Source organism: Cydia amplana, chromosome 12, assembly GCF_948474715.1.
Source record: "Cydia amplana chromosome 12, ilCydAmpl1.1, whole genome shotgun sequence".
NCBI classification, from domain to species: Eukaryota; Metazoa; Arthropoda; class Insecta; order Lepidoptera; family Tortricidae; genus Cydia; species Cydia amplana.
The window spans coordinates 9,373,118-9,399,496 of record NC_086080.1 but is presented as its reverse complement, the minus strand read 5'-3'; the positions used below and the strand labels follow the sequence as shown (position 1 = coordinate 9,399,496).

Genomic DNA, 26,379 nt, shown 5'->3' with positions numbered 1-26,379 from the left:
GCATAGAAGTCTTGAGCGAGTTTCTGTTGTTAAAGCTAAAGAAGAAAGCTATCTTTAGTGATTTTGATCAGTAATGTTCAGTTTCAATTGATCAGTTGACGCTGATAGTACCAATGGTTCTGAGTAACATGATTTAAAGACCTGTTTTTATTTTCTTTTTTTTTGGAATTCACTGTTAACATTGTTTTGCTTTCGACGGACTGAAAGCTTGTACTTTCGTAGGGCTGAAATTACGCCCGATGGACTGGGCACTACTGTTTTGCTTTCGATGGACTGAAGGCACGCCCGATGGACTGGGCAATACTGTGTTGCTTTCGATGGACTGAAAGTATGCCCGATGGACTGGGTATTGTTTAGTGACCGCATCAGAAGTGCCGGAGCATGTAAGAGGTGCACGTGGTCTGCTTTTTATGTGCAGAATGCTCTTTGCGAGGAGTAGCACTTACGCAGCTGAGATGGTTACTTCTGACGAGGGTCTGGTATCTGCCGAAGGACTGGCAATGCACCGAAGGACTGGTGTTTTGTTAAAAATGAATTCCCGTTTATGTACTGTGTTCATATGAGCAAAATTGGAACTATCAATTCAGAATCTTATTTATTTTAAGATGTCTTACAAAAATTTAGATCACATATGACCAATTTTTTTTTTAATGCCAGATAATTTCCCCGTAAATTGATGTTGACGACAATAGTAGTGATACTGTCGAGCAATGAATTAGCTGTTGTGATTTGTGTTTTTGATGTTTGGGATTGTTGTTTTCGCATAAATTTGAGAGTATCCGCCAGATGGAGGCGATGATTATTGGAGTGTATCCGTTTGATAGCGGCGATGATTACTGATGATTATTTTTATTTAGTCGTTGCTCGATGGACTATTTTTGACTAGAGAATTGAGGATTGTTAAAGTAATTTTGAACAATTATTTTTTCTGGTTTGATTGATAACAAAGTTTGATTTTAATAGTAATTTGGGTGAGAACCAAATTGTTGGTCAGGAATGACCGAGCGATGAGATACTGTGCTGTATGTTTTGTTTCAGTATCAAATGCATACACCCACACACGAGGACGTGTGTAGCGCAGGACGGCCGTGTCGGAGCGAGACACCAGAAAGACGTATTGCAGCATTACAGTTCATAGTTAGACGCCTGTAAAAGTCGATTAGCAATATTTGGCTACATATTATTTGCTTGTAACGGAATCATAAAGTTGCGTAGAGAGTAACGCCACCATCTATTGGCGTATTGATGAACTAAGATGACGGGTAGAAGGCTTTGGAACGTCAAGAGGGGTTTCTTGAGTGAACGTAGGCACGAGCAGGCATTTTTGTCGTTATGTTGGTAGACTGGTCAGGCAGGTTTACCAACTTGAATTGGAGGCGGGAGCGGTTGACTCCGCCGCTGGAACTGGCTTCCTTCTTCTTGATCGGACCGCGCTAGAGATCGGACGTTAGCCAAGCTCGTGCCTAATACGTTCCTGAAGGCTTACACCTGAAGGATTATTCTGAAAGCTTATAGATTCTCACGTTCTTTAACCGTTTAGCTAAGTGTTTTATTCCAAGTGTTATTTTGATTTCTTATGTGCCATTATAAGCTTACTTTTGTAAAATAAAGAAATTATGTGTTGTTTTGAAAAGATGTGTCCCGCCGAGTTTGTTGCCGGGTTAAATCTTCTCGGGTCAGAGGTGTAGGGTTGGAACCGGTTTAGTTTGACTTAAATAAAGATTTGAACGATTTCATGTGATCTTTTTATTTTTATTGGATTCCGATTCCATCGTAAGATCGTTTAGTTATTTTTATTATTTAGTACTGAAATAATAGTAGGCACTAGTATGGTTAATGAGTCCGAATGTTTATTTCATGCGTAGGTAGCATACCTACTATTTTGGCTGTGAAGTAATACATCTAGGTACTACCCCCACGCGCCCACCGCCATCGGGACCATCCGTCCCCGACATATATAATATATGTCAGTAGGTATACCTAGTGCATTACCTATTGTTTTAAATATGTATAACATTTTATTTTCTGTAAGCAATTCATATGTCACTATTTTAACTACAGATGCTAACTTGATTAAATCTAACTTTTAATAACGCGGTGTTTCACTTGGTTTAAGCCAGCTCCAACATTCCCTTCATGATAGCTCCACTCCTTGTTGGGAACAAACTTGTTGTCTTCCAACCGACGGTTACCAAACTTCCTATGCCAATGGTCGACGCCACGCTGGCTGTAAATATCGCAAAAGGGACGCAGCAATAGTATGTAGACGAATTCCACAAAACTCAAGATGCTAGCGCCGAGAAACAGTCCGCCTGTGCCACCCGTGGATACTGAAAATGGAAAATTAAATATGAGAAAACTCCGTGTAGATATTTCGCCTCCATTCCTAACAAACTTTCAAAAGTAGATAGGTATGGTTCCATCTGACAGCATTGACACTTCAGCATGAACGTACGTAGCTTATTCAGAAACGAAAGAAAGACAAAACAAATCGTCCAGCGGTTTGTTCGAAAGATTGTAGTTGTGATGTGATGAATTGGTGATCCAAGCTGTTCTCACTTACCCACAAGATCAAGTATGCCTCTGACAACGTTTCGCTTATATCGCTCGCTTGGTAGTATAGCTAGCTCGATATGGACGGCAGCATACTCCGTTGAGGCGGTGAGTTTGAAATCTTTGACGACAGATATCTCTGCCTCTGTGCATGACGGTAAACAGTCACAGTACAAGCCGGGACGATTTGACCATTTAGCTTTCAGTACCTAGATGTTAGATAACAATTATTTAGTTAAATAATCACGACTTAGGTGTAACAAAAAACTACGAAGTTTGTAAAGAAACTTACCGACAGTTCATTAATGTGGTTATTGAGGCAAATTATGCCATTGACGTCGCACTTCAGATGCTCTGGGACGTTGGGCGTGAAATAATTGGTGCAGTTACAGAATCTGATCTGCGCGTCTTTTCTACACTGAACAGTACAAGCACTGTAGGAGTAGTGACGATAGACATCCAGGAAATTTTCGTCTGTGTACCGACATTTCCTTTTTACTGGAGAAATGAAGCGAGCAGCCTCGTCGTTAGCAATGGTTCTTATTGAAATGTAACGTCTGTAATTATAGTCAGAAACTTCGTAAATAGTCATAATAAAGTTGACATTCCTACATTATAATGCGATCTTACTTACTTTTGGGAAACTTCAGGAGCGATTGTCAGCACGTCGGAGCCCAGTGTCGTCTGGGATGGCACGTCTTCTTCATTCAAAACGTACACGTTGGCACTCACCATCACGTTAAATTTAATAGCTCCCGGACCAGTGGTTCTATTGCTTATCATAGGGAACATAGGCGGATTGGGATCTCTGAAATATTCGTTCTTTATTAAATTAAGTTTGTGTATCTACTTTTAACAGCCTAATAGTGTTTTAGTGCCTTTAAATAATACAGAAGATCAACTGTCCAGAACTTATGTTATGTATTTATTCATAGTAATTTTTCTGTGAAACCTAAAAGTTATCTTTGGGAGGTTTTACTTTGAATGTAAAATAAAAACGATGTTTTATACAATATGTAACGGAAACAACAGAAAGGAAGAAAATGTGTAGTTTGATCAGGATCTAGAGATCTACCTACTCTTACTTGAATTACTTGCCTTCCTTGTATTGTATTAACGGCAAAACATGTCCCAAGTTCTGTATCCAATGGTCTGAAGTATCCACAGCAACTGAAAGGTTGGTCGTTCCAAGAACAGTTGGTCAACATTTCTTCACAAGGAGTCCTAACCTAAAATTAATTGAAATTCATATTTATATTTCATTTGGATAAGTAAACATAAGTAAAAACGTGTCCCAAGTCAGTGTTGATTTACATCCAAACAAAACACTAGGGCTTCCAATACCGGGATCCCGGTATTTCGGGATCCCGGGATCCCGTCTTTTTAAACGCATTTTTCAATACCGGTATTTTTAAAGGCAATACCGGGATCCCGGTATTTTAAAAAATGAGGGAAATGCGCAGTATAAACCCTTTAAATCCATTATATTCGGCTGTATCAAAAAGCTTACTAAACGTCAGACGCATCTAGAGTTAGACCAAGAAAAGTCTGGAACGATTTTGATAGCACGCGCAGTGCAAGTGTTATATTAAACGTCAAACTTCTATGAAATTATGACGTACAAATAACACTTGCACTGCGTACTGCGTATGCTATCAAAATCGTTGCAGACTTTACTTGGTCTAACTCTAACTGGTCTCTAGCCCGCATTTTATTACATTAACAAGATCGTTGCCTAATGCGTCAGATAAATATTTGGTGGTCGGTGGTGGATGAATCCTGAAGTTATGTGAGTGATGAATGATGAATATGATGATAGTGACATTAAACATTAACATAATTAGTTCTTATATTTTTATCAAAAAATAAAACAAAAGAGCAAGGATAACTGTAATAATGGCAAACCAATTTTGACGGAAATTTGAAAAAATTTTGTCTGGTTGGTTAAGTTGGACTACAAATGTGACTGGTGAGGTGAAGTCAACAAATTGGATAAAATTATTGCCAACCTGGAGTGTGAAATAAAATTATTGCAGATGGCGGCATTGATTGTTTATTGTTGTAATAGCTTTTAGGACATATCTGGTATTCCAGTGAGCCTTTCTAATTCCCCTTTTTAATAAAACTATATATTTTTAAGCGATTCATATCCAATACCGGGATCCCGGGATCCCGGTACTGATGAAGACAGTTTCGGTATTAATACCGGTATTGTGAGAAGTCCGGTATTTGGAAGCCCTACAAAACACTATCTTCGTTTTAATTGGATGTTCATAAGTTCTAAGATAACTGTTCCACCCAACGTTGCACTTCATTTTCCAAAAATCTTAAACTAAGTTTACTAGTATAGTGTTTATCACTTTAGATATTTGTAAGCTTGTATCCACCGTGTCTAGAATAATTACAAAGCAGGCACTTTCCCTGAAAGTTGTCAATGTGGCTAAGACCGACATATAAAATGTTTGGTTTGAAGACCGTCATATGTAAAGACTTCGTACTACTTGTACTACCTATGTACTTCGCTCAGACGCAGTCAGAAAGGAAGACCTTCGCTCCTTATGTTCTACCTTCTGTAAGTTGAGTACAAACGCGACAAAAGAGCTTGTAGACAGTCTTATCCGTGATAGACGGTCTAATCCACATTGACCTTAATTATGTGGGCATTTCCTTCAGCTGAGCGAATGCCAGGTGACGAAAAATATTAAAAGATTTGTTTCAATTCGTACCAGATTGGCGTAGTAACTGAGGTTGCTTTTGACGCAGTCTGGCAATGGCTCCTCCAAGCCACAGAATTGGGACGTATAATAAGTTATCCCTTTGAAATAGGCGAGCTCTTTTAAAACTTCTTCCATGTTAAAATCGTGATCTTCTCCCCAAAGCCTTAAATAAGATGTTAAGTATAATAACAATTTAGAATACTTGCTTGTTGTCATTGCACTTAAAATATGGTATAATATAAATACTAGATTAAGTTAACAATTAACATTTTATTAAATTTTAAGTTCTTAACACAAGTTCAACTATACCTTAAGTTGTTTGTTTGTAATCTTGAGCGTTGCGAGGGTTTCAAGGCACGAGGGTTAAACAAATTTTGCCACCGAGTACAACACAAAATGTTTCACCACACACACAAAAAGTAAATAATATATCATGGAAATGTTCCCGTGAATTTTCATTCGAATCCATTGGCGTCTTCGATAAATGAGTGCCACCATGGCTACACATCGATGTACAATAATAATAGGTACTTTAGTACTTACATATCAGAAACATGTTCAATACGTGCGGAATTGTCATGTTCGCAGACCGCCACGGATGGAAAATGAGTTTGCCAGTCTTTGTACGTGGTTTCCACCACAAAAGAAATGGGGTTATTCTGGAAGGCGTAGTACTGAGCTTCTATAAGAAGAGACGACCCGTACCAGGACATTGCGACGAATATTAACCAGAAGATCCTGTGATATGTCAAAACACCAAAAATCAAGTAATAGAGCACACGAAATAAATAATGTTTAAACTGAAATTAACAACAGTAGAATGGCTTTTTTTATACTACTTATGTGGCAAACAAGCATACGGTCCGCCTGATGGTAAGGTTACTAATGTTACTATTGCCTACGGACGCCTGCGACTCCATAGGGGTGACATAATTATATGCGTGTTGTCGACTCTGTAAAAATCTGTACACTCCTTATTAAAAACAACAACGGGTTGCACTCCGGGAGTGCCGACAGAAGTGAAAACTCAATGACATCTTACGGCTTTCGCTCTCGCGAGTTTAACATTTTTTTCCCCATCACAAAAAGTGCGCAGCGCCGCTAAAGAAGTTTTCACTTCAAAAACCCATACTGCAATCGTGTGGGGATTTTTTTAAAATGTACAGCCGGAGAAATTTTATTTTGCATTAGATATCTAAATATCTTACCTTTCAACCCAATGTCTCTTAGAATCGGCGATAAACCTGAAACCGTGTATAGAAGTAGTGTCAGGCAAACTTTTGATGCCATTCCACCAAATTTCGACATATCTTTTCATCTTTATATCCATGTTGCACGTTTCTCGACACGAGTCTAAATAAAACGTACGGTTCACATCCAAATTATTTTATTAGTGCGTCAAAACATGCCATAAAACTCCATTGGTATTACAATGGTAACTACCTATTAGATATTACGATGCATAACTTTCGTAAGCTCTTATCAATACCAATTATAGAGCTACAATTTCGACTCTACTCCCCAGCAGTATAATTATAATATCGAATAAACCTAATAGCGTGGTGCGAGTTTGCGATCTTGAACCTTGATAAGGTAATAAATAATTCAGACTAATTGCGTATCCCAGTCCATGGCAAAGCTTGGTACAAAGAGATTTTATCGACGCCAGCGTGGAAACTACGCAGATGTTTATTTTATCTGTCGTTATTACAATGCCTTTCTGTGAGCTGATTTATTTCAGATAAGCGATTACTCGCTAATTATTTCTTAATTACTAATATTAAAGGTACTGTACTACATTGTCTAATACAATGGTACAGTCAGCAGCAGAAGTTGCTAAGCGGGCGAGGTGTTCAAAATTATCTTGACACGCTCTTATTCTCTTGACAATAAAGTCGCGTCAAGATCATTTTGAACACCTCGCCCGCTTAGTAATTTCTGCTGCTGACTGTATGTATTTATGGTGGTCTGTGCGGTTTTAACAATAGATTGACATTATTCGAACCTTTTGATTACCTAAGGTAATCTAAAATATAAACCAGTAAAAAGTAAAATATCTAACCTAAGCCTTATCAATATCCCTTCAAAATCCTTTTAAGAGTTCCTTAGCCAAAGTGACAAAAACGGACTTCTTCCATCAACCGATCACTGAAAATTAGGATAAGATAACCTATAGATTTTAGGTCCTAGGTACTGTTAACGAAAACAATGGTTAACCAGCTTATAGGTATCACCCGTTTGAATACAATTTTAAAGCAAATAAACGCTTATAATTTCTCGTCTTTACAGCATCGATTAGGTTATCTTAGAAATTTCCTCGTCTTTTATTTATTGATGCTCCTGTTGATTTTTCTGCACATTATTCCCCAGCTCGTTCCAGTAAATAGGCCGATATCTCGTGATGGGCTTGAACTGGGGAGTGCGGGGTTGAATGGCGGTGAGATTTTGTTGTGTCCCTCGTTGCCGGCGCGCGTGCACTTCGCGGAACAACTTCACGGTGAAGAAGTAGAAGAATTCGAGCACGGATACAAAGCTGAAGCCGGTGACGAAGCCGCAGGTTGATCCTATATTACCTGCAGTTGATATAGATTTATGAACATCGCTTAAGAGTTATTAAGTACTTAGTCCAAGGCAATGAGTGTAATTTAAATTGTTCCTTCAGTTGCAGAAATACCTGTTTAAGGTTCTTAGTTCTAACTAAGGACAATTTGCTTAAGCTTGCTAAAGAAAATATATTTTTAGTTGACTGTAACTGTGTTGGAATTTATGCCTTCTCACAGAACACAAAATAGACATCCGTTTCCTACATTTTAACTGAGGCAAACAAATAATTCATCCTAGTTTCGCAAAATATCAAGGTATTAGCGAATATAAGCATAAATGATTATAATTATATAATTGATCAAGTTGTGAAAACGTTACGTCTAGACTCCAGAGAACCTGTTTACTATTCTAACTTTCTAATCTCGGTATAGGTTTTATAAAACCTGTTAGATTTATCACTATCACTAGCGATTAGCGCACCGTTCAATCAAAAACAGAAATTCTTAGCCAAAAATTTGTTAATTTTACAAAAAATTCTATGAGCACACCTCCTTCTCCACCATAAGTGATTGTGAAAGTAATTGATTTGGTAAATCATTATCAATTTCCTACAGGTAAAAAAATTATAAACCATAACCCGCAGGTTACCCGACTAAGTATTAAAAACTTGTCTGTCTCATGTCTGGTCCCCGATTTCTCGACGCCGGGTAGACTGATTTGGAACAGATATCTTTTTTGTCCGACATAATTACATTGCTCCGGTGTGCGAGCGACATGCGAATTTGCATCAATGTGATAACCGCGTAATTTTATTGACTTAACTAATTGTAAGTAGGTACTTACTTATTAAATCGAACCATTTCATAATAACGTTTTGTCCGTAACAATCCGCCACTTCTTTAGCGTATTTCACATGAACAATCGAGGCCCCAGTATAGTTGGCACCAACTCTGAAACACATGCATGACAATGCTGATTCCGAACTCGCAAACTGAGCTTAGTTCGTTGCTATTGTTGTTAACGTGGTTGGACTAACTTCTGTAAATGGCCTACGTTTACTGTTACATTGTGTTATAACTGTTACACAAGAAAGTGTATAGAATACGATATACGATGTAAACGATGTTATACGTTTACAACGTTTACGTCTCCATGGCTGCCTGAAATTCAGGCCCTGAATGAACAATCTTTGGAATGAATGAGTGATTTTGTAGACGACAAAGTAACCAGAGTATTGAGTTTAAATTCGATGAACCAGATTATAGTTTCTAATGGGAGGCAACAGGGGACTTTTTCGCGCAAAAACTTTCTATCGCGAATACGATACAGCGAGCGCGGGAATGTTGCCCGTTTGATGGGAACTTTGTCGAGAGCTACATATTGGCAGATTAAACAGATGTCATTTATTTCTCCTTTGTCCTCCTACAAAAAAAAAGAAATCATAGACGAATGTCAAACATAGTTCCATGTCAGTTCATGCCAGTTCATGCAAAATGTAAATATTTTACATTTTTTTTCCTTTTGATATATAAATCTAATTAAAATTATGTGAATAATGTCAAAAAAATCTAATTACAAACCGCCCGTAGTTCACCATGCAGATTTTGAGGTTTTTGGAAAGGTTCAAGGCGTCTACTTTAGAAAATACACCCAGAAACAAGCATTGGATTTAGGAGTAAAGGGATGGGTGATGAATACTCCTCGCGGCACCGTGATTGGCCAAGTGCAGGGTGCTCCAGAGAAGGTGCAGGCTATGAAGAGCTGGCTGCAGCTGATGGGGAGCCCTAAGTCCAGAATCGGAAAGGTTGATTTCAAAAATGAAGGGCCGATAGATTATTGTAGTTTTCAGACCTTTACGATACGCCGTTAAATGTGTCTGGTTACATAATAAATAGCCATGTGAAACTCTCAGTAATCAATTTTTTTTTTTTCAATATTTTCAGTTCCTTAAATTTGGTCAACATGACAAACATTGCGTGACTTTGTCACAGAATCATTGGTCAAGTTGGGTAATTTTTGTCATGGTAGGCAATGTGGAGGAAGTCTACGGTACTATATAGTTGCCTTATTAGCAGAACAGAACAGTAAAGATAGGGTAGTCAATAGTTACTTTGAATTATTTATTAGAGTCACTTCGGAAAGAGAAGAGTTGTGGAATGTATGGGAACCAATAAACACACACTCGACCTTGGAGGATATAATCAAACGGAGACGCCATGTCTGTAATTTTCTGTACAAAACAGTCTGCCGATTTTTGCGGGGGAGATGAACGTCAAATGTATGCGTAACGTAAAAATAGCCATGTCAGATAAACGTCAGTCCATACATTGTGTATGACCGTTGGCCGCCTATTTTCGACGGAGGGGAAAGCCTGTTAATGGCTACTCCGTTTAGTTGTATCCTCCAAGCACTCGACTCATGACTAGCCACGAAACGTAGACGAGCGAACCATTTACCTACTTTTGTAGCTACCTACCTCCGATGTGTATTGTGCACGTTACGGAAAGTTTACTTCAAAAGTGCGGAAAATCACAGGAATCAAGGGAAACTTTCATTTTGGAAATGAAAATTTCGTTTCCCATACAAAAATGTGAGAAGTTTCCGAAATTTGTTAATGTAGAAATTTCGCAATTCTGAAACTTTCCGACCGCACATCAGTACTTGGGGGTCAGAGAGCGCTGATATAATTAACTTAGGTAATTAATAAACTTAATATAAACATGTATTGAATGATAAAGGTATATTAGAATGTTGCATAGCAACCTTCTCGCTGCTTTTCAACAGGCCTAAACGAATGCCGTTTCCAAAGCAACAAAACATAAAGTCAAAATTTTTGTATTTTTACACGATTACTAATATTTTAACACACATCGAACACTTAAAGAATAAGGTAAAGAAGAATGGCGGGCAACAAAGCTGTTACGTTGGGAACAGCCGATTTTGAAGTTTTCGGCAAAGTGCAAGGCGTTTACTTCAGGAAACATACGCAGAAGAAAGCTCTTGAGTTAGGACTAAAAGGTTGGGTAATGAACACCGCCCAAGGAACCGTGGTCGGGCAACTCCAAGGACCGCCAAAAGCACTACAAGATATGAAGGTCTGGTTGCAACAGGTTGGTAGTCCGAAGTCCAGAATTGAGAAAACTACATTCAAAAACGAAAGTCCCATCAACAATGTTGCCTTTAAATCCTTTGAAATACGTCGCTAGCGTGCATAATAATTTTGATAATAATTGTTTTTTACTAATTAGTGAATAAATTTTCCTACATTAATAAACCGGTGCATTTGATCCTTTTGTACACCTACTTGCTCATACCTTACTTTAACATTGACAATAGACAGAATAATAGGTACAGTCGACGTCAAAGATATGTTTACACTTTGGCACCTTACTCCTTTGTAATAAGGCGAAAAATGTAAACATATCTTTGGCGTCGACTGTACAAATTCACTGCAACACCATAAAGTACGTAGGTCGCTAATTCTAGTACTAGTTTTAGTGGATTTCATGCATGAGAAAATAATTTGAATCCTGATATTATTGATAACAACACAGCTACAACACAATAACACAACAGCTAGAACAAAAGTAGGAACTTACAGCCAGTTTTCTCTATCTTCATCCGGTACGCTGTTCAAGTTGCTAGGATAGATCACGACGTTGTTAAAGTCATAGTAATACATGGTCTTGGAGCACGAAGGGTAGCACATCGGGCAGCGGATCCCTCCGCCCACCTTGTCGAGTTCCAGCTCTGCTGGTATCTCGTCCACTTCGGGACGGACGGCGATGGATTGAGCTGAGAACAAAGTGGCCGTTTTAGTGGTACTGTTGGCATTTTAAAGTATCGATGATGCATTTCATCATTCCTTTGGTATTAAAGAGGTACAGGTATCCACTGGGGTTGCATCATTTATAATGTCATTATTAGGGATTGTTGTAAATAAATGTCGTCGTTCAGCGGAATTTATTGTAACATCGAATTGAACAAATGGCAGGATTCTCATGAAAGTTATTATTTCAAATAATATACAGAACAGAGCAATATGTTTCGTAGTCACCTTCAAGACTTGAGACTTTAGACCGTGTGGTAAAACTCCAGCCCAATGAGACAACCCGAATACAGAAATAACATAGCCTATGAGTAGTTTATGGTGGTGATAATTTATATTTCAACATATTCAACCTTGCAACGATTCAGTGATTGACGATGATTGATCTACGAATAGTTACCATTCCAAACGGTGTTTCAGAATTCACGCCTAGTCAAGTGATCATTAGAATGTTCAAAGTTAGAATTTGATGGATTAAATCACGATTAAACCTTTTCAATGCCACCGAATGTATTCATTCATCAACAATTCAAAGAGATCTACATCTTTTTCTGTGTTCACCGCTTGTAGAGTCGCCGCTGAATATAAGCGATGCAGGCCATGTAAGTCCTCTGGTGAATATTGGTCTAATTAATAATATCCTACTTACCTACATATATAGCAAGGCCAAACATTTCTGTCACTGGAAAAGAGCGGAGCTGTCATCATGAAATCATTTAATCGGCTTCTCACCGTAATAAATCCCAAGGCACGGTATATCCTGCATATCGCACGTCCTCCCATTATTGATCTTGGGCATGTTGAACGGCGTGCAGTTGCAGTTCTGCAGCAGGAAGAGCATGCGGCACTTGAGCATGCAGTCGCTGTGCGTGTAGAAGGGCAGGTACGAGGACTCGTCGTAGAACAGGCAGCTGCGCAGCTTCACGGACACGTGCTGGATGTCGCGGGAGGCTTCGGTGAAGCTTGCTGTTACCATTACTACCATCTGTGAGTATAAATTCATAAAAGTCTGCTAAGTTAATCAGCTGATGATCATATTGTTTGTCCTTCTCTATGGCATAACGACAAACGACAGATAGGGACTAACGACGATCATCAACTGATTAAGTTAGCAGCCGTTTATGAATAACGCCATTAGTCTTTAGTGCGACTCAGTGTTCAGTGAGAGTTCATACATTTGCTACTTGCGTTTAGTAGCAAATGTATTAACTCGCACTGAACACTAAATAATCAATGTGTAAACAGACCTTTAAAATTTAATGATACAAGTAAATAGCAGAAAATCTAACTTTTAGGTAAGAACCTATAGTTGTTGCATTTTAGGTAGGTAATTCAGACTTGCTAATTTTGAGAAGTTTCTGACATAAATAGGTACGTATTGGTATTTGGAACTTTAAGGGTATAATCTTAGCCAACTACTTAATTTTTAGTTGTTTAAAAAATAAGCTTTTGGAGACAATGTGAATCTAATTGCTGTAATGATCCAATTTTGAAGCCGTGATAGTTGTAACTTACTTGAACGTTGGGGCTAATAATTTTCATTGAAAAACTTCCGCTTGGCGCATCAGGAAAGTCATAAGCATCTGAAAACTGTAACTGAAAACATGGAGATGGATTTAATGATAGATGCCAATAGTTTCCTTTAGCGGTAAGAGTCACAATTGTTAGGTATAAAGAAAATAGAGCAAGTAGAAGTTTTGTATATAATATTTTTACTTGCTCTAATTTATTTGTATTACAATTTCTAGCAACTAAAACTTACCTACCACTCCTACGAGATATATATCTTCTTATCGTGTGAAGGGATCATAACTAAATAATATTTTGCCAATATCTTGCCACCTTTAACCCCCGGGGGGTAGCTCTTATGAGGTCTTCCGTAGTGCACGTAGTTGGACACAGGGAACATATACACAGGGGAGATATATATAAAAAAAAAACAGATTTAAAATAAGAACGTAACTTCGATTGTATGAATGGCGGCATAGCTCTTAAACGCAAGAAAATCACAGTAAAAAACTTACAGTCGAACCGAGAGATGGGATGTTGTAATAAAAATCGTCACTATCGTCTATCTTCAGTAGCACTTTGAGTCCCATATCGAAGTCAAAACTGGACTTGTTTCCGTACTTGTACATGTCCATGCTTCGCTGGCCGCTGTTTCTGCTGAAATAAAGAGAGTCAGTCGGGAATATTAATATTTTGTAAATTTGATTTTGGATTTCGATAGATTCCCAGTAATCCCAGTATCTCAGAAATACATGAAGTACCTATAAGAATAATTTTATTATTGGTCATTATCGAGGTAACTATACAATATCTTCAGTTTATGTAACATTCAGAGAGTGATCAACTGATCAATTGATCATATTTGTTATTTCAGGAAAGTCGTGAAAAACTGTCTGAAGAAGAAAAGAGTGTAGACGGTAAAAATTAACTAGAGCATACTCTTCAAAAATATCTGACTGTCGGAGATAGTTGAACGTGCAACAAAATCCGTTCATAGTGAGCCGGACGTTAAACAGGTGATTGCAATCCTCTGCCTTGTCATTCCAAGCACATCGCAACAGCAAATCGTCGCAATGGGGGGTCAGCTGCAAACAAAAATCTAAGTTACACGTGGCATAATACCATTTTTGAAAACACATAAAGGCCCGACCATCTACAGCCTTCACCTACGAGTATCACTACGTTGACGGAGTCCTGACCAATGATTTATATTTATAACTCAAGATAGGTTATAGGCGTTCCAAAATTGAAGCGCTTACCTTGTGACAAATTGGACAAGTTGCCTTTATCGCGACTGGACAAGCGAGAAATGTGCACGTGCTAACGAGCTCCCGCACACCGAAAGAGATAGTGACGACCTTATGTTTAACAACGACTGTGACAAAGATGTATGGAATGAGAAAATTAATCAAAAATAACAGATTTCTTCGTAGGCACAGAAATAAATATGAAAGTATTTTTTGTGCTCCTCAAGTATGAGTATAACCTATCTATGGTTATATAATATCATTGGTCCCGACATGCCCTCGGTGTGGACGAGCACTGCAGACGAAGATTGGGTACTGCAGTCACATGAGGGCGCACGAGCGAGCGGACCAGCTCACTTCCCGCTCCTAGGCATAATATAATGCAGTCGCTCTGGCCGAAATCGGCCGGGAGAAGAGAGAGAGATTTTGAAAATGAGATAATACTCACATTTCGCATTAGCTCTGTGACATCGTAATCACCCAGTGCTATGTGGAGTTGCTTCGCTCGCATATTGTCCCCACTTAAGCCTTGCAAGTTGTATAACTGGCCCAGACCAAAAAGGAGCGACATCATCTCCGTTTTATTGTACTTCTTGTTACGTTCCTCTTTAAGCCTGAGTAAAAAGCAGTAAGTTAGGTGAGCCTGCTTTAACGTGTACACGTGTACTAATGATTTTGATACTTACAAATTGTCAGCAAGCTCGGTGACGGCTCGCTTGCTAACCCTATTATTTGAGCAGATGCCCACAGCTGGGAAGATTATCGTGCTAACGGAGACACCTTCAGGCATTTGAGTGGTCACTAAAGGCGCCTTATAGTACTTACTAAAAGTAAGCCAGACCAAGGATGCGGAACAGATCAACGCACTGATCAAGATTATGACCCAAATGATCCTGTGGAGATAAGTTCCGTGACATAATAGTGCTAAAGTTGTGTAATAGAGGCTGTACTGCAAAGATGTAATTACGACAAACAAGTCTAAGCTGACAGCAACCCAAACAAGTTAAAAACAACTTGTAATAAGCATTAAAACGAACAGGTAATCAGTAAGTACTTTCACGTGCGGACCTTACCTCTCTATGTGCGTCGTGTTTTCGTTTACTAGATGTTTAAGTCCACAAATCGAAGATTCAGAGCAATACTCTTTTCCAACCGTCTTCATACTATCTTTTATCGTTTCATATTTGGAGTATTCTGGTGAATTATTTTTGTAACGACGCCGATATGCTAAAACGTAAGGAGAATGCTCTATATTCATATTTCTTGATTTATTTTCTTCTAAATATAAACCTGTGGGTCTAATCATAGGGAAAACTGGAAATAGGTACACTCGAACAAATGACTTTTCAAAGCGTACTGCGTAGGCCAGCCATACTAGGTAGTAGTTAAATATTCGATTTCTGTGATAAAATCAAACCTCTACTTTATGCCGGGTCATTTGTTTTGATTGATCGATTCTGCTCGTGTTGATTGATATAAAAGCTCATTTTATTATAATCGATCTTTAAGAAGTAGGTGTCGGTGTCACATTTTACTCAAATCTTACACATTTAATAATTATAGCTTCCAACCTTCCAACTAATCACGTGCTCTGTCCGGCCCGGCGTACCAGTTGCAAAACTGGTTGCCAAACAAAAATAACCATCTTCGTAACCACCCACATTCTCTAGAGTATTGCTTTGCTTTGTATCGTGGTATAAAGTGCTCCCATTATACACATAGTTTGCACATAAGTAATAACTGCCATAATTTAGTAGTGACAACAGTGACAAGTAAAGGCCGAGCCACACCGGTCCGGTGTGGCTTGGCCTTAAATGTTACCTAATGGCTGTCAATCTCCATACAAAATTATATTCCTCGTCATTGTGATGCCGCCACCGTGGGTCCGTGATGGGATGGGCCACTCAAGACCCTTATATGTTTCGCACTAGCTGTGACGGTCTGTTTTTAATTTACCACTCCTTCGTCCTAAACTTGTGTCCATCCCAAGAGCTTAAACGTTCTAAATGCAAAATTTCATCTAAATCGGTAGTTACTTAAGAGGGGAAAGTATCAGACTGACTAATATTTTGAAATTTTAACAGACCCTTAGGTATATCAAGGCGTCACAAGAAAACCTCACCTTCACCTCCACCTTGTATTATTTCTAACGACAATGATAAGAGATGCAAAGTGTAGGTATGGATATGGATATTTTATGGGTAATAAGTTCAGCCAGGGCAATTGCCACTACTTAGGTACTCTAAAAATACAAGGAGTGCGTTTGGAGCTAGGAGCCTTATTACCTAACTAGTATTTGTTAGCTCATCTCTATCCGGTAGTAAAGGCCGCTCCTATTCTGCCAATCGCCAACGTCGAAATAGATATAATTCGGTCTACTAAGTTCGGACTTATAACCTAAGATGTAACCTAAGATGCGGTCTCGGTTCACGGTTGGTACACTTAGTGCATTACATACAATTATGTAATGAATGGCAATTCACATAAGGAACATTTCGGGCAATGATTACCGGTCAGGCGCTCAGGCGACCATCACGAATGTTCTTTTTATTACCGCTTACCAAGCATTCGCTACAGACGAACCACTTTGAGCGAACCAGATTCAGATAAGTTCCACTGCTAGAAGTAGGTTTTTACTGGGACTGTTGTTTATGTTAGGTACTTACTTTACCTTAACAAGTTCACTGTCCCAACTGTTAGGTAACTGACAACCTTACGGCCTTTTAATAGAGGCGTGCGGTGACCTATGGGTCACATATGTGTGGGGCACGGGACAGTGAACGTGTTAAGAACCCATTTTGTTCTAACTCAATGACTCTGAAGGCATGAAGAGCAAAAGTCTTCAGGTTTCATCTGGCACATTTGACCTCAGCAGCGAGAACACGTATAAGAGGTAAACAATACGGCAAGAACTAATAAAAAAAATTACCGACCTTACGCTATTCAAAATAATAATAATTAAACCAACGCAAGACATTTTTTAAGGGACAGCGACTATTTTTTTAAATAATTATTTAGGTATAAGTGCTTTAGAGCCTCAAAATCAATATGATTAACTAAGAGATTGTTTATAAAACAACTATCGAATATCCGCAGATCGCCTAACTCGCTTAAGACGAAAGCTGTGTAAGCGAATGTAACAACAGCCGAGGTCTTCTCACCTTTCCCTGGCCGGCGCTGGTCACGTGCATTTGCGCAAACTAATCTACATTCCCAATCTCCAGTGTTTCGGAAGCGGCAGCATTAAGAGCCCATCAACGTGCACACTAGCGCCACTGCTAAATAATCGTGATTATTTGAATTTAACGAAAGATATTTAAAAAAGGGGGCCGCTACGTACTGTATCTTGTATTAATGTACCTTTTGAATACATGAAACTAGTTTCTATGTTGCTGGATTCGTCAATCTCTAAACTCAAAACAAAAACGGCCGTTTTAACTTTGGACGCATAGATTGACGAATCCAGCAACATAGAAACTAGTTTGATGTATTCAAAAGGTACTTTAATACAAGATACAGTACGTGTAGCGGCCCTCTTTTTTAAATATATTTCGTTTAATTTAAATAATCACGATTATTCAGCAGTGTCGCTAGTGTGCACTTTGATGGGCTCTTAACAAAGGCTACGTTTTGCACAAGGTCGTAAGTCGAACGTTTAATCATTGTTTAATAAATTAGTTATAAGTCTGGGCACGTTATTCGACGAAGGCTGCCCATTAACTTACTTCCACTGGTGTCCTGGAAGTCGAAAACTTCCCAAAATTGCGAAATTTTTCACATGGAAAATTTACAAAAACCTAATTTTTCAGTTTCTCTTAATTCAATATAACATAGGTACTAAGTTTTTAAATTTGATTAAAAATACAAGCTTGAGTCACCCGGCCTAGCCAAGTTGCATGACAATCGCTATCGCTTCGCCATCGAATCGCTTTCTGTTTCTCTATCACTCTTCCCATATTAGTGTAACAGTTGAGTTTCGTTCGCTACAGAGTGTTAGCGATTAGCATGTTGTCTACGGGGCCAGGTGATTCGTGTGCTCGTATGCCTCCTATCAAATTCAGTTTAGTAATTTAAACACAGAACTGGGAGAACCGGGAAGGTGTCATCAGTACCGGTTTTTACGACACTATAAAATTACGATTCTGAAAATCGCAGGTATTCCCGGGGATGCGGAGCATGCCCTAGTCGTAGATTAGGGACCTCTGCTTTAGATAATTCATCATCTGATAGGTCCTTGACGTTTCCCCGACATGGTTGCAGACATATCACATGCGTTTCAAACATTTTATTTACCCGATTTTGATAACCTTAGATTCTAGTATTTTGTTAAATAATGTGAAAAAGGTTTTACGTTGATGTTCGATGTTTTCCTAAGGTACCTCCAGTGGCGGCGCGTCAAACATATCCATAGGCAAGCCGGGCTAATTTGGCTTACATATTTCCTTTACAACTCTGCTCAAACGTCCAAAAACAGGCAAGCCGGTGTGAATTGGCCTTTATAGACGCGCCGCCATTGGTACCTACCTCGGCTAAGTAAGTCGAAAAAAAGAAAGAATGGTACATGGTACCGTGCCACTCATACATCACACTTTATAAAAACGCAAAGCAACAGCACGGTAGTAGACAACAACGATTATATAAATAAACAATGAAAATAATAATTAATAAGCTTAGGACTAATAACTCGGAGAGCACCGTGAATCTTGTGTTACAATTTGCACAACAAAAGGTTTATTTTTGGCTCCCGCAGCGTAAAATAATTCGTTGTTAGGTACTCCAAGTTATGGGCTTATTATAAAGCACAAATACGCTTGAAATGAGAACAAATGCCTTGTGCGAATGATGTTGCAGAATACAAATCAAAACGTTTATTGTACAATGATTGTACAGTTAGTCTCGAAAACAGTTGTAATGGATGACCAAGAAAATTCCTCAAAAAATGATTTAAAAAATCCATTTTATGCTAAAAATGCCTTAGTCATCATTTTGTAAAGCGCTGGTACTCTTCAAACTGCTGAAACTATTTTTATCAAACAAATAAGCTAATAAGAACCACTGCAAGGAAACTCGCTTTCAGATTCCACAGACAGACATTTGCGTCAAACTTATGAGTATTTACCACCCCTCTTTTTGCATCGGGGGTTAAAATTAAGAATACTATATAACCTACAGGTCACTGAAAAATACCTAGTATACGTAGGCACCTATACTAAAATACCTATGTATGTACTCACACTTTGGTAGAACCATGTCGCAATGTCAATAACTAATTGCGAGGTTCTACGATGACGCATAATTTCAAAATATTGATAGGGGATAACGATGAACTGTTGGTACATATTCTACCCGTATATTAAAGGGATAAAGAATTATGTTTGTTTTTTTTTCAGATGGCTGAGATATATACTAATAATTTAAAAAAATGTAAATCGTTGTTTTGTTTTAAGCGGTGGATGTCTACTATGTCGAGTGACTCAGGCCTCAGGCGTGCGTTTTTCAATAGTACAAAATGTAATTTGATGACCACTAACCTGAATTTAGTTAAGAAAAAGAGTTCGCGAAGAAATATAAAGATGCTTTGGGCGTATAAGTAGAGACTATTAGCCCAAACCCTTGGATGAAGGACATGTGCCCAGGATTATATATTCACGTTCCGGCCAATTACATTTCAATGTCTTAGTCGGCGTGCAGTCCCCATACAAATTGCAGTACGTCTGTATCGGCCCTTATACCTATGGACAGACACTTTTATTTATTTGTTTAAGTTATTCAGTACTATTATTGAATAACTTATGCAAATTATTATTATTAGGAGTTATTTCATCGTGAAATTCTTCGTAATTGAGATTGGATTAAATTTTTGGAATTCGGTTGCAATATTTTGAAATCATTGCACACAATCATTTCAACCCATGCAATTCTGTAAACACCGTAATAAAGTAATAATTTATATATAATTGAATCCGCCGAATGGTGGGACTAACACTAACGCAACAGTGGTGGTGAGCGTTCTTTGGTGCTCGAGGCATGTTCAAATGTGAGGCAACCACGTAGTGGACCGGTGATACTCTAAATATTCAACTTTAATAAAAAAACTATTTAGTGAAGTAAAATGTGATTGTGTATTGCGTCAGTGAATGTTTTTTTTACTAGTGGTCAGTTCAATACGTCTGAATAAATATATTAAATGTATACTAATTAATAATTTAAAAGGTAATTCAAGTCAATTTATTCATAATTCGTATTCTACATTGTATGAAAAACATAATTATGTAACTCCGTAAAGTATAAGGAAAAAAACGTGCCTCGGAAATCAAGAAAAAGCTATTCTCGGATAGATGGCGCACACACCTTTGGCCTATGCTCGGCAAGATGGCGTTGACGACGCCGTTTTTATATTTAACTATTTTAACACATATATCAGTGAAAGTACATCTCGTCGAAATGATATAAAAATGATTTAAAACATAAAATCATTTATCCATACCTATACATATATATATTTTTTTGATAGTTTTATACATTTTCATTTTGAGTTTTAATCGTATGTCGATAGATGGCACTACACTGACTACAAAATTTACTATGACCGGACCCCTCTACACCTTTTGTATTAATATGAAATACTGATATCGTTCTGGAGCCGTTCGTTATCAACGGGGCATTCCAGAAAAGTGTCGGACACGTGACATAATTTTTAAACTCTTTTGGTAAAGCTATTAAGAAGCCGATATTTGGCATGATAACGTTTTTAAGCTTTAAATGTAATTCCGGCTTAAGACCATTACCTCTACCATTGATAAATCTTTTCGGATTGAGATAGGATCTACAATATTATATGTTTGTAACAAAAAACATTGATGATTTATAAGTTTTTGCACCCGAGTTGTAGTAAATGATCATCATCATATTCTTCATGGGTGCTGCTTGTCAACTAATCCCACGAATTGGCTACTTTCCTACTAGTCAAATCAGCTTCTTTTTTAGAACTGTCAAAACGATTTTCCAATATGGAATTTATATGAAAACGTGTGTAGTGACGTCACGGTCAACTCGCTTACTTTTTATATTTCTATATAAAAAGATAAAAGATTCTTTATTCGTGACGATCACAAACATGTACGAACAGTCGAACATGTACAGACAACAACAACAGAAGAGAACAATAAGTGTGCATCACCAAATGGACCCAACTCAGCATAATGCTAGCTATAAAGCCAGCGCTGGTCTTCCGTAGGGCCCATTCGGTGATGCCACGACAGATAACACAAAAAGATACATCTGATTTATTAAATAGAAATTGTGTTTAAAAATAACTTCTATCTATGTTTTTCTAAGAATTATCTGGTGCAGCTTTATTTCGTGCACAGTGTGAAATAATTTATTTTAAGTCGAGGAAAGTATGTACCCAATTAGCGTAGGTAGGCATAAGGTTTAACGATAGCGACTTCCGACCCAAAGGGGAAACTATAGACCTTTATTGGGATTAGTCCGGTTTCCTCACGAAGTTTCCCTTCACCGCTGTTTTTAGGTTTCAACTGTATTATTTTTTATTCGCAGATTTGGTAAGATTTAATACCTACCTATTGTGATGTATTTTTAATCTAGGCATTTTGTACATCGACATTCGTCACCCGAAGTCTAATGTCGGAACAAGTGTAGCTGTAGTTACAACCTACTCGTAGGTACAGTCAACGTCAAAGATATGTTTAAATTTTTCGCCTGACATAAAGTAATAAGCTAATAAGTTACAAAAGTGTCAACATATATTTGACCTTTTAACCCCTAAGTTCATAATTAATATTCATACCTTAGCAATAGTCAGGCTTAATTTAGTTTTGAGTAACATAAGTACATGTAATGTTTATTATCCACAAACATTGTCAGAATAGCGAAGCCTGACCGCGAATCTTTAGTAAATTTTATTTTATTATATACCAGTGGGTAGAAATGTGAAGTTGCACAAACTTAACAATGGATGTTTATGTATGAACCAATAACTTCTAGATCTTTAAGCTGTCTCACCTTGAGCTTATGAAGATTTAGCCAAAACCTATGTTTATTTATTACTTACTTAATTATCCTTTTTATGTAGGTATTCGATAATGTGTGTGTATAAATAGTAGCATACCTAAAAATATAATGGAAACACGAAAATATATATGTTTATTTAAGTCAAAACTCAAAAGCATTTATTGCAGACATATTACATGTAAACTTTATTGCACAACTAGCGACCCGCCCCGGCTTCGCGCGGGTTAACAAATTATAGATAAACCTTCCTCTTCAATCACTCTATCTATAAAGTCCGTTGCGTAGTTTTAAAGATCTCAGCATACATAGGGACAGACAGACAGCGGGAAGTGACTTTGTTTTATACTATGTAGTGAAGTACAATATAAAAAGGCACAAATGGCAGACTTAATGCCAATTGGTATTCTCCACCAGTCAACCATAGGCTGTATTAAATTGTATTATGCAATTCAACAATCTCTTACCGTTTTGTAGGTTTTAAGTTTTGTCATAGGTAAGTATTCCGGTACTTCTATTACTTCTGTGTTTTTTATGTGGTGTCACAAAAAAATACTTTCTTTCCGTTTGTCTCTATTGTGGAAGATTACCGGTCGTTCAAATATTAATTTTGATGCCGCATGCTAATATTAATCTCGGCCACTTGCATTCATTATAATCTTCGATGAGTCGAGGAAAGCCCCAGTAACGCCACAGGCGGTACTCGTCGTAGGTTACTTATTTACAAGAACATTCTAGAACGTTGACCAACGGTTGCTTCTGCTCGTAAACAACTAATTTCACATACCTATAGTAGACCTTATCTTCTCGCAATAAGATTTAAGAACAGTCACCGGTGGAACACTAGATTTTAAGATGTACGCACTCGTTTGAAAGTGAATTTGACCTTAACCAAGTCATTGTCCGGTGTGTTGCGTGGGACATGGACGCATCTTAACTAGATGTCCGCATATTACATTCGTCTTTGTTGTTTACGTTCTATAATAATTTTTAAGAAAAAAAAACCGACTTCTATGCGGCCCGGTGAAAGATTATTGTAGATGGTGCGCTATGTAGAAAAGGAGGTAAAACCACCCACTTTTCTAGTAGCATTTCGTTTCTGTAAGGCTCGCAGTTCTAACCTAACCTAACCCACTTTTGTTCGGTTCTGTGAGGATAGCAGTTCAAACCTAACCTAACCCACTTAACGGCGCATGCGGTGCGGTGTACGGGGGTTTGAGCGGGAGGGGTTTGGCCTCATCATACTTTATACCTACATTTTATGGTAGGTAATCATAGTAGTTTGTTTAGTTTAGGTATCATAGTGGTTTTCCGGGTCAAGGTCCGGGTCTGTGTCCGAGTCAGGGTCCGGGTCCGAACCGGATCCAGGTACGAGGTCGGATCTGGATCCGAGTCCGGGTCCCAGTCCAAGTCAAAGTCGAAATTCGAAATCACCAAACATGTACTATGCGTCGTTGAAGAGTTCTGTTCTGATCATCATCAGCAGTTCCAGTTCATCAACTGCGACAGTTTTTAATGTTAATGCTTTATTTTATGATGAAAATACAGAAAATTATATACGTGTGCCTTTAAGATTTGAGGAGTTCCCTCGATTTCTCATGGATCCCATGTTCAGAACTTGAGCTTGACATAAATATGGCTTAAAAACCTAACTTGCTTAACAAACATAACGAAAAGGAAAAATCGCCAAACGCGAGCTATGCGTCGTTAAAGAGTTTCGTTCTGGTCATCATCAGCAGTTACACTTCCTCAAATGTTACTTTTTAAATGTATATGCTTGATTTGTTGATTAAAACACAACAATCACTATATGTATGCCTTTAAGATTTGAGGAGTTCCCTCGATTCCTTATGGATCTCATCATCAGAACTCGAGCTTGACAGAAATGTGGCTTAAAAACTAAACTTGCTTAACAAACATAACGAAGAGGACAAATCGCCAAACGTGAACTATGGGTCGTTGAAGAGTTCTGTTCTGATCATCATCAGCAGTTCCACTTCATCAAATGCGACAGTTTTTAATAAAAATGCTTGATTTTCTGATGAAAATACAAAAATCTCTATACGCACGCCTTTAAGATTTGAGGAGTTCCCTCGATTCCTCATGGATCCCATCATTAGAACTCGAGCTTGACAAAAATGTGGCTTAAAAACTTAACTTGCTTTCCAAACACAACGAAGAGGACAAATCGCCAAACGTGAACTATGCGTCGTTGAAGAGTTCCGTTCTGATCATCATCAGCAGTTCCACTTCATCAAGTGTCACGTTTCTGAATGTATATGCTTGATTTGTTGATAAAAACACAAAAATCACTATATGTATGCCTTTAAGATTTGAGGAGTTCCCTCGATTCCTCATGGATCCCATCATCAGAACTGGGTTTTGACAAAAACGGGACCAATCTGTATGCATATACATACAATCAAAAAAAGAATTTTCAAAATCGGTCCAGTAATGACGGAGATATGGAGTAACAAACATAAAAAAAAATAAAAAAAATAATAAAAAAAATAAAAAAAAACACAACCGAATTGATAACCTCCTTCTTTGAGATTTGGAAGTCGGTTAAAAAAGGATAGGTGCACTTGCACGCACGTTGTGAGACCGTAATTTTACAACATTGACCCAGTAAAATTGTGGTGTGGCATGTGGCATGACTATCACTATATAAAGTAGTATAAAACAAAGTCGCTTCCCTGTCTGTCTGTCTGTGTGTAGGCATAGATCTTTAAAACTATGCAACGGATTTTGATAGAGTGATTCAAGAGGAAGGTTTATGTATAATTTGTTAATCCGTACGAAGCCGGGGCGGGTCGCTAGTAATTAAGCTCATAAAGTGTACCAAACAAGTGTCTGCTAATATACTAGGAAGCGTTTTGTTTATTTTAACAAAAGAGCAATCAATACAGCCAGAATGAGTAGATTAATTTAACTGTCTTAATAATAACAAAGTCTCTCTCTCTAACAAATCTATTTACGTCTTTTTTTTCTGTTTTAGGTTTAACCCAAACGAATACAAAATATAGTTAATCGTAGGTAACGTAACCTACCTAATCAACTAACGACTCTTGGACGTAGGTACACGTAGGTAGATTGTTTTTTCTCAGGTAACAATCCTTATTAATACCTAATCAAGATAGTTTGAGGGACTACCAATTTTAGTGCCTAGGTATTTTTTGGTTTCCATAATTTCATTCTGGACTTATATTTCAGACACAATGTGGAAGTCATTATTTTTCGTACTGGCAAGCTCGTGGCTAGTGAGCTGCGTGCCTCCCCCACACCCTGCTGTGATCCAAGCCAGGCGGGAAGAAGAGTTCCTACCACAGCACCTTCGGAGCAGAGCCCTCTACAACCCTCACCTCAGAGAAGTCCTTCCGCTGTCAAGTTTACTCCATAGCGGAGAGCAGTTGGTAAGAAGATTTAAAAATAAAAGTGGAGGTTATTAGTTTAATATATTACAGTATCCTGTCCTGCCTAAGAGCAAGTTTTTAGTTCTGAAAACGAAAAAATAGTTAACTGTTTTTTTTTTCAACAGGTGTACGAAAGAGAATCAGACAAAGTGCCTCGCACCAAGATATACAACCTTCTTACTCACTCTGGGCTGGTACCGCGTCAGTTCCATCAGCATCCTCAGTTCCAGTTCCATCAATTCCGCCCCGCGCCGCAGTTCCACGCTCCACAGTTCCACAGCCCTCCGGTGTTCCACGATCCGCCTTTCTTGCCCAACCCAGATGTACTACAACGATTGTAGATATCCGCTATAAAATCAATAGGTTATTTATGACTTCAAGTAAACCATATTTTTTTATTTAATTTATATAAAAATAATAATTATAAATTATTATTATTTATATAATTCATATTTAGCAATTATTGCTCTATAGCAGGGATGTTGCGAACATCCGCATCCGCATCCGCAACCGCGGAACATCCGCGTTATTTTCAA

At 38.1% G+C, this 26,379-nt stretch overlaps 5 protein-coding genes across 5 annotated transcripts; 2 read left to right on the top strand and 3 right to left on the bottom strand.

The window, feature by feature from the left end:
- Positions 1-2,023: 2,023 nt before the first annotated feature.
- Positions 2,024-3,357, bottom strand: LOC134652600 (pickpocket protein 28-like). Its single transcript, XM_063507761.1, has 4 exons — positions 3,188-3,357; positions 2,846-3,110; positions 2,564-2,762; positions 2,024-2,330 (listed from the first exon to the last, which is right to left on the bottom strand). Exons 1-4 carry the CDS (start codon positions 3,343-3,345, stop codon positions 2,080-2,082), a joined length of 873 nt encoding a protein of 290 aa, XP_063363831.1. The 5' UTR covers positions 3,346-3,357; the 3' UTR covers positions 2,024-2,079.
- A 56-nt stretch (positions 3,358-3,413) lies between these two features.
- On the bottom strand, positions 3,414-6,028 carry LOC134652730 (uncharacterized). Its single transcript, XM_063507892.1, has 4 exons — positions 5,814-6,028; positions 5,280-5,433; positions 3,639-3,782; positions 3,414-3,431 (listed from the first exon to the last, which is right to left on the bottom strand). The coding sequence occupies exons 1-4, from the start codon at positions 5,981-5,983 to the stop codon at positions 3,414-3,416; spliced, it is 486 nt and encodes a 161-aa protein (XP_063363962.1). The 5' UTR covers positions 5,984-6,028.
- A 1,559-nt stretch (positions 6,029-7,587) lies between these two features.
- On the bottom strand, positions 7,588-15,706 carry LOC134652966 (sodium channel protein Nach-like). Its single transcript, XM_063508218.1, has 10 exons — positions 15,473-15,706; positions 15,086-15,292; positions 14,848-15,013; positions 14,092-14,237; positions 13,668-13,809; positions 13,159-13,239; positions 12,376-12,628; positions 11,414-11,609; positions 8,658-8,764; positions 7,588-7,843 (listed from the first exon to the last, which is right to left on the bottom strand). Exons 1-10 carry the CDS (start codon positions 15,703-15,705, stop codon positions 7,599-7,601), a joined length of 1,776 nt encoding a protein of 591 aa, XP_063364288.1. The 5' UTR covers position 15,706; the 3' UTR covers positions 7,588-7,598.
- LOC134652599 (acylphosphatase-2-like) lies at positions 10,625-11,043 on the top strand. Its single transcript, XM_063507760.1, has one exon. The coding sequence runs from the start codon at positions 10,715-10,717 to the stop codon at positions 11,018-11,020; it is 306 nt and encodes a 101-aa protein (XP_063363830.1). The 5' UTR covers positions 10,625-10,714; the 3' UTR covers positions 11,021-11,043.
- On the top strand, positions 15,286-26,230 carry LOC134652988 (uncharacterized). The gene is made up of 3 exons (XM_063508262.1): positions 15,286-15,438; positions 25,644-25,843; positions 25,969-26,230. Exons 2-3 carry the CDS (start codon positions 25,649-25,651, stop codon positions 26,182-26,184), a joined length of 411 nt encoding a protein of 136 aa, XP_063364332.1. The 5' UTR covers positions 15,286-15,438; positions 25,644-25,648; the 3' UTR covers positions 26,185-26,230.
- The last annotated feature ends 149 nt before the right edge of the window (positions 26,231-26,379 follow it).

Coding starts and splice junctions, on each gene's coding strand:
- LOC134652600 (XM_063507761.1), bottom strand. CDS start 3,345: ATGTTCCCTATGATAAGCAATAGAACCACTGGTCCGGGAGCTATTAAA. Junction 3,111..3,187: donor GCTCCTGAAGTTTCCCAAAA/GTAAGTAAGATC, acceptor CTATAATTACAG/ACGTTACATTTCAATAAGAA. Junction 2,331..2,563: donor AGGCATACTTGATCTTGTGG/GTAAGTGAGAAC, acceptor TTCCATTTTCAG/TATCCACGGGTGGCACAGGC.
- LOC134652730 (XM_063507892.1), bottom strand. CDS start 5,983: ATGTCCTGGTACGGGTCGTCTCTTCTTATAGAAGCTCAGTACTACGCC. Junction 5,434..5,813: donor ATTGAACATGTTTCTGATAT/GTAAGTACTAAA, acceptor ATCTTATTTAAG/GCTTTGGGGAGAAGATCACG. Junction 3,783..5,279: donor TCAGTTACTACGCCAATCTG/GTACGAATTGAA, acceptor AATTAATTTTAG/GTTAGGACTCCTTGTGAAGA.
- LOC134652599 (XM_063507760.1), top strand. CDS start 10,715: ATGGCGGGCAACAAAGCTGTTACGTTGGGAACAGCCGATTTTGAAGTT.
- LOC134652966 (XM_063508218.1), bottom strand. CDS start 15,705: ATGATTAGACCCACAGGTTTATATTTAGAAGAAAATAAATCAAGAAAT. Junction 13,240..13,667: donor TCCCATCTCTCGGTTCGACT/GTAAGTTTTTTA, acceptor CCATGTTTTCAG/TTACAGTTTTCAGATGCTTA. Junction 8,765..11,413: donor GAAGATAGAGAAAACTGGCT/GTAAGTTCCTAC, acceptor CATGTGTTTCAG/AGTTGGTGCCAACTATACTG.
- LOC134652988 (XM_063508262.1), top strand. CDS start 25,649: ATGTGGAAGTCATTATTTTTCGTACTGGCAAGCTCGTGGCTAGTGAGC. Junction 25,844..25,968: donor TCCATAGCGGAGAGCAGTTG/GTAAGAAGATTT, acceptor TTTTTTCAACAG/GTGTACGAAAGAGAATCAGA.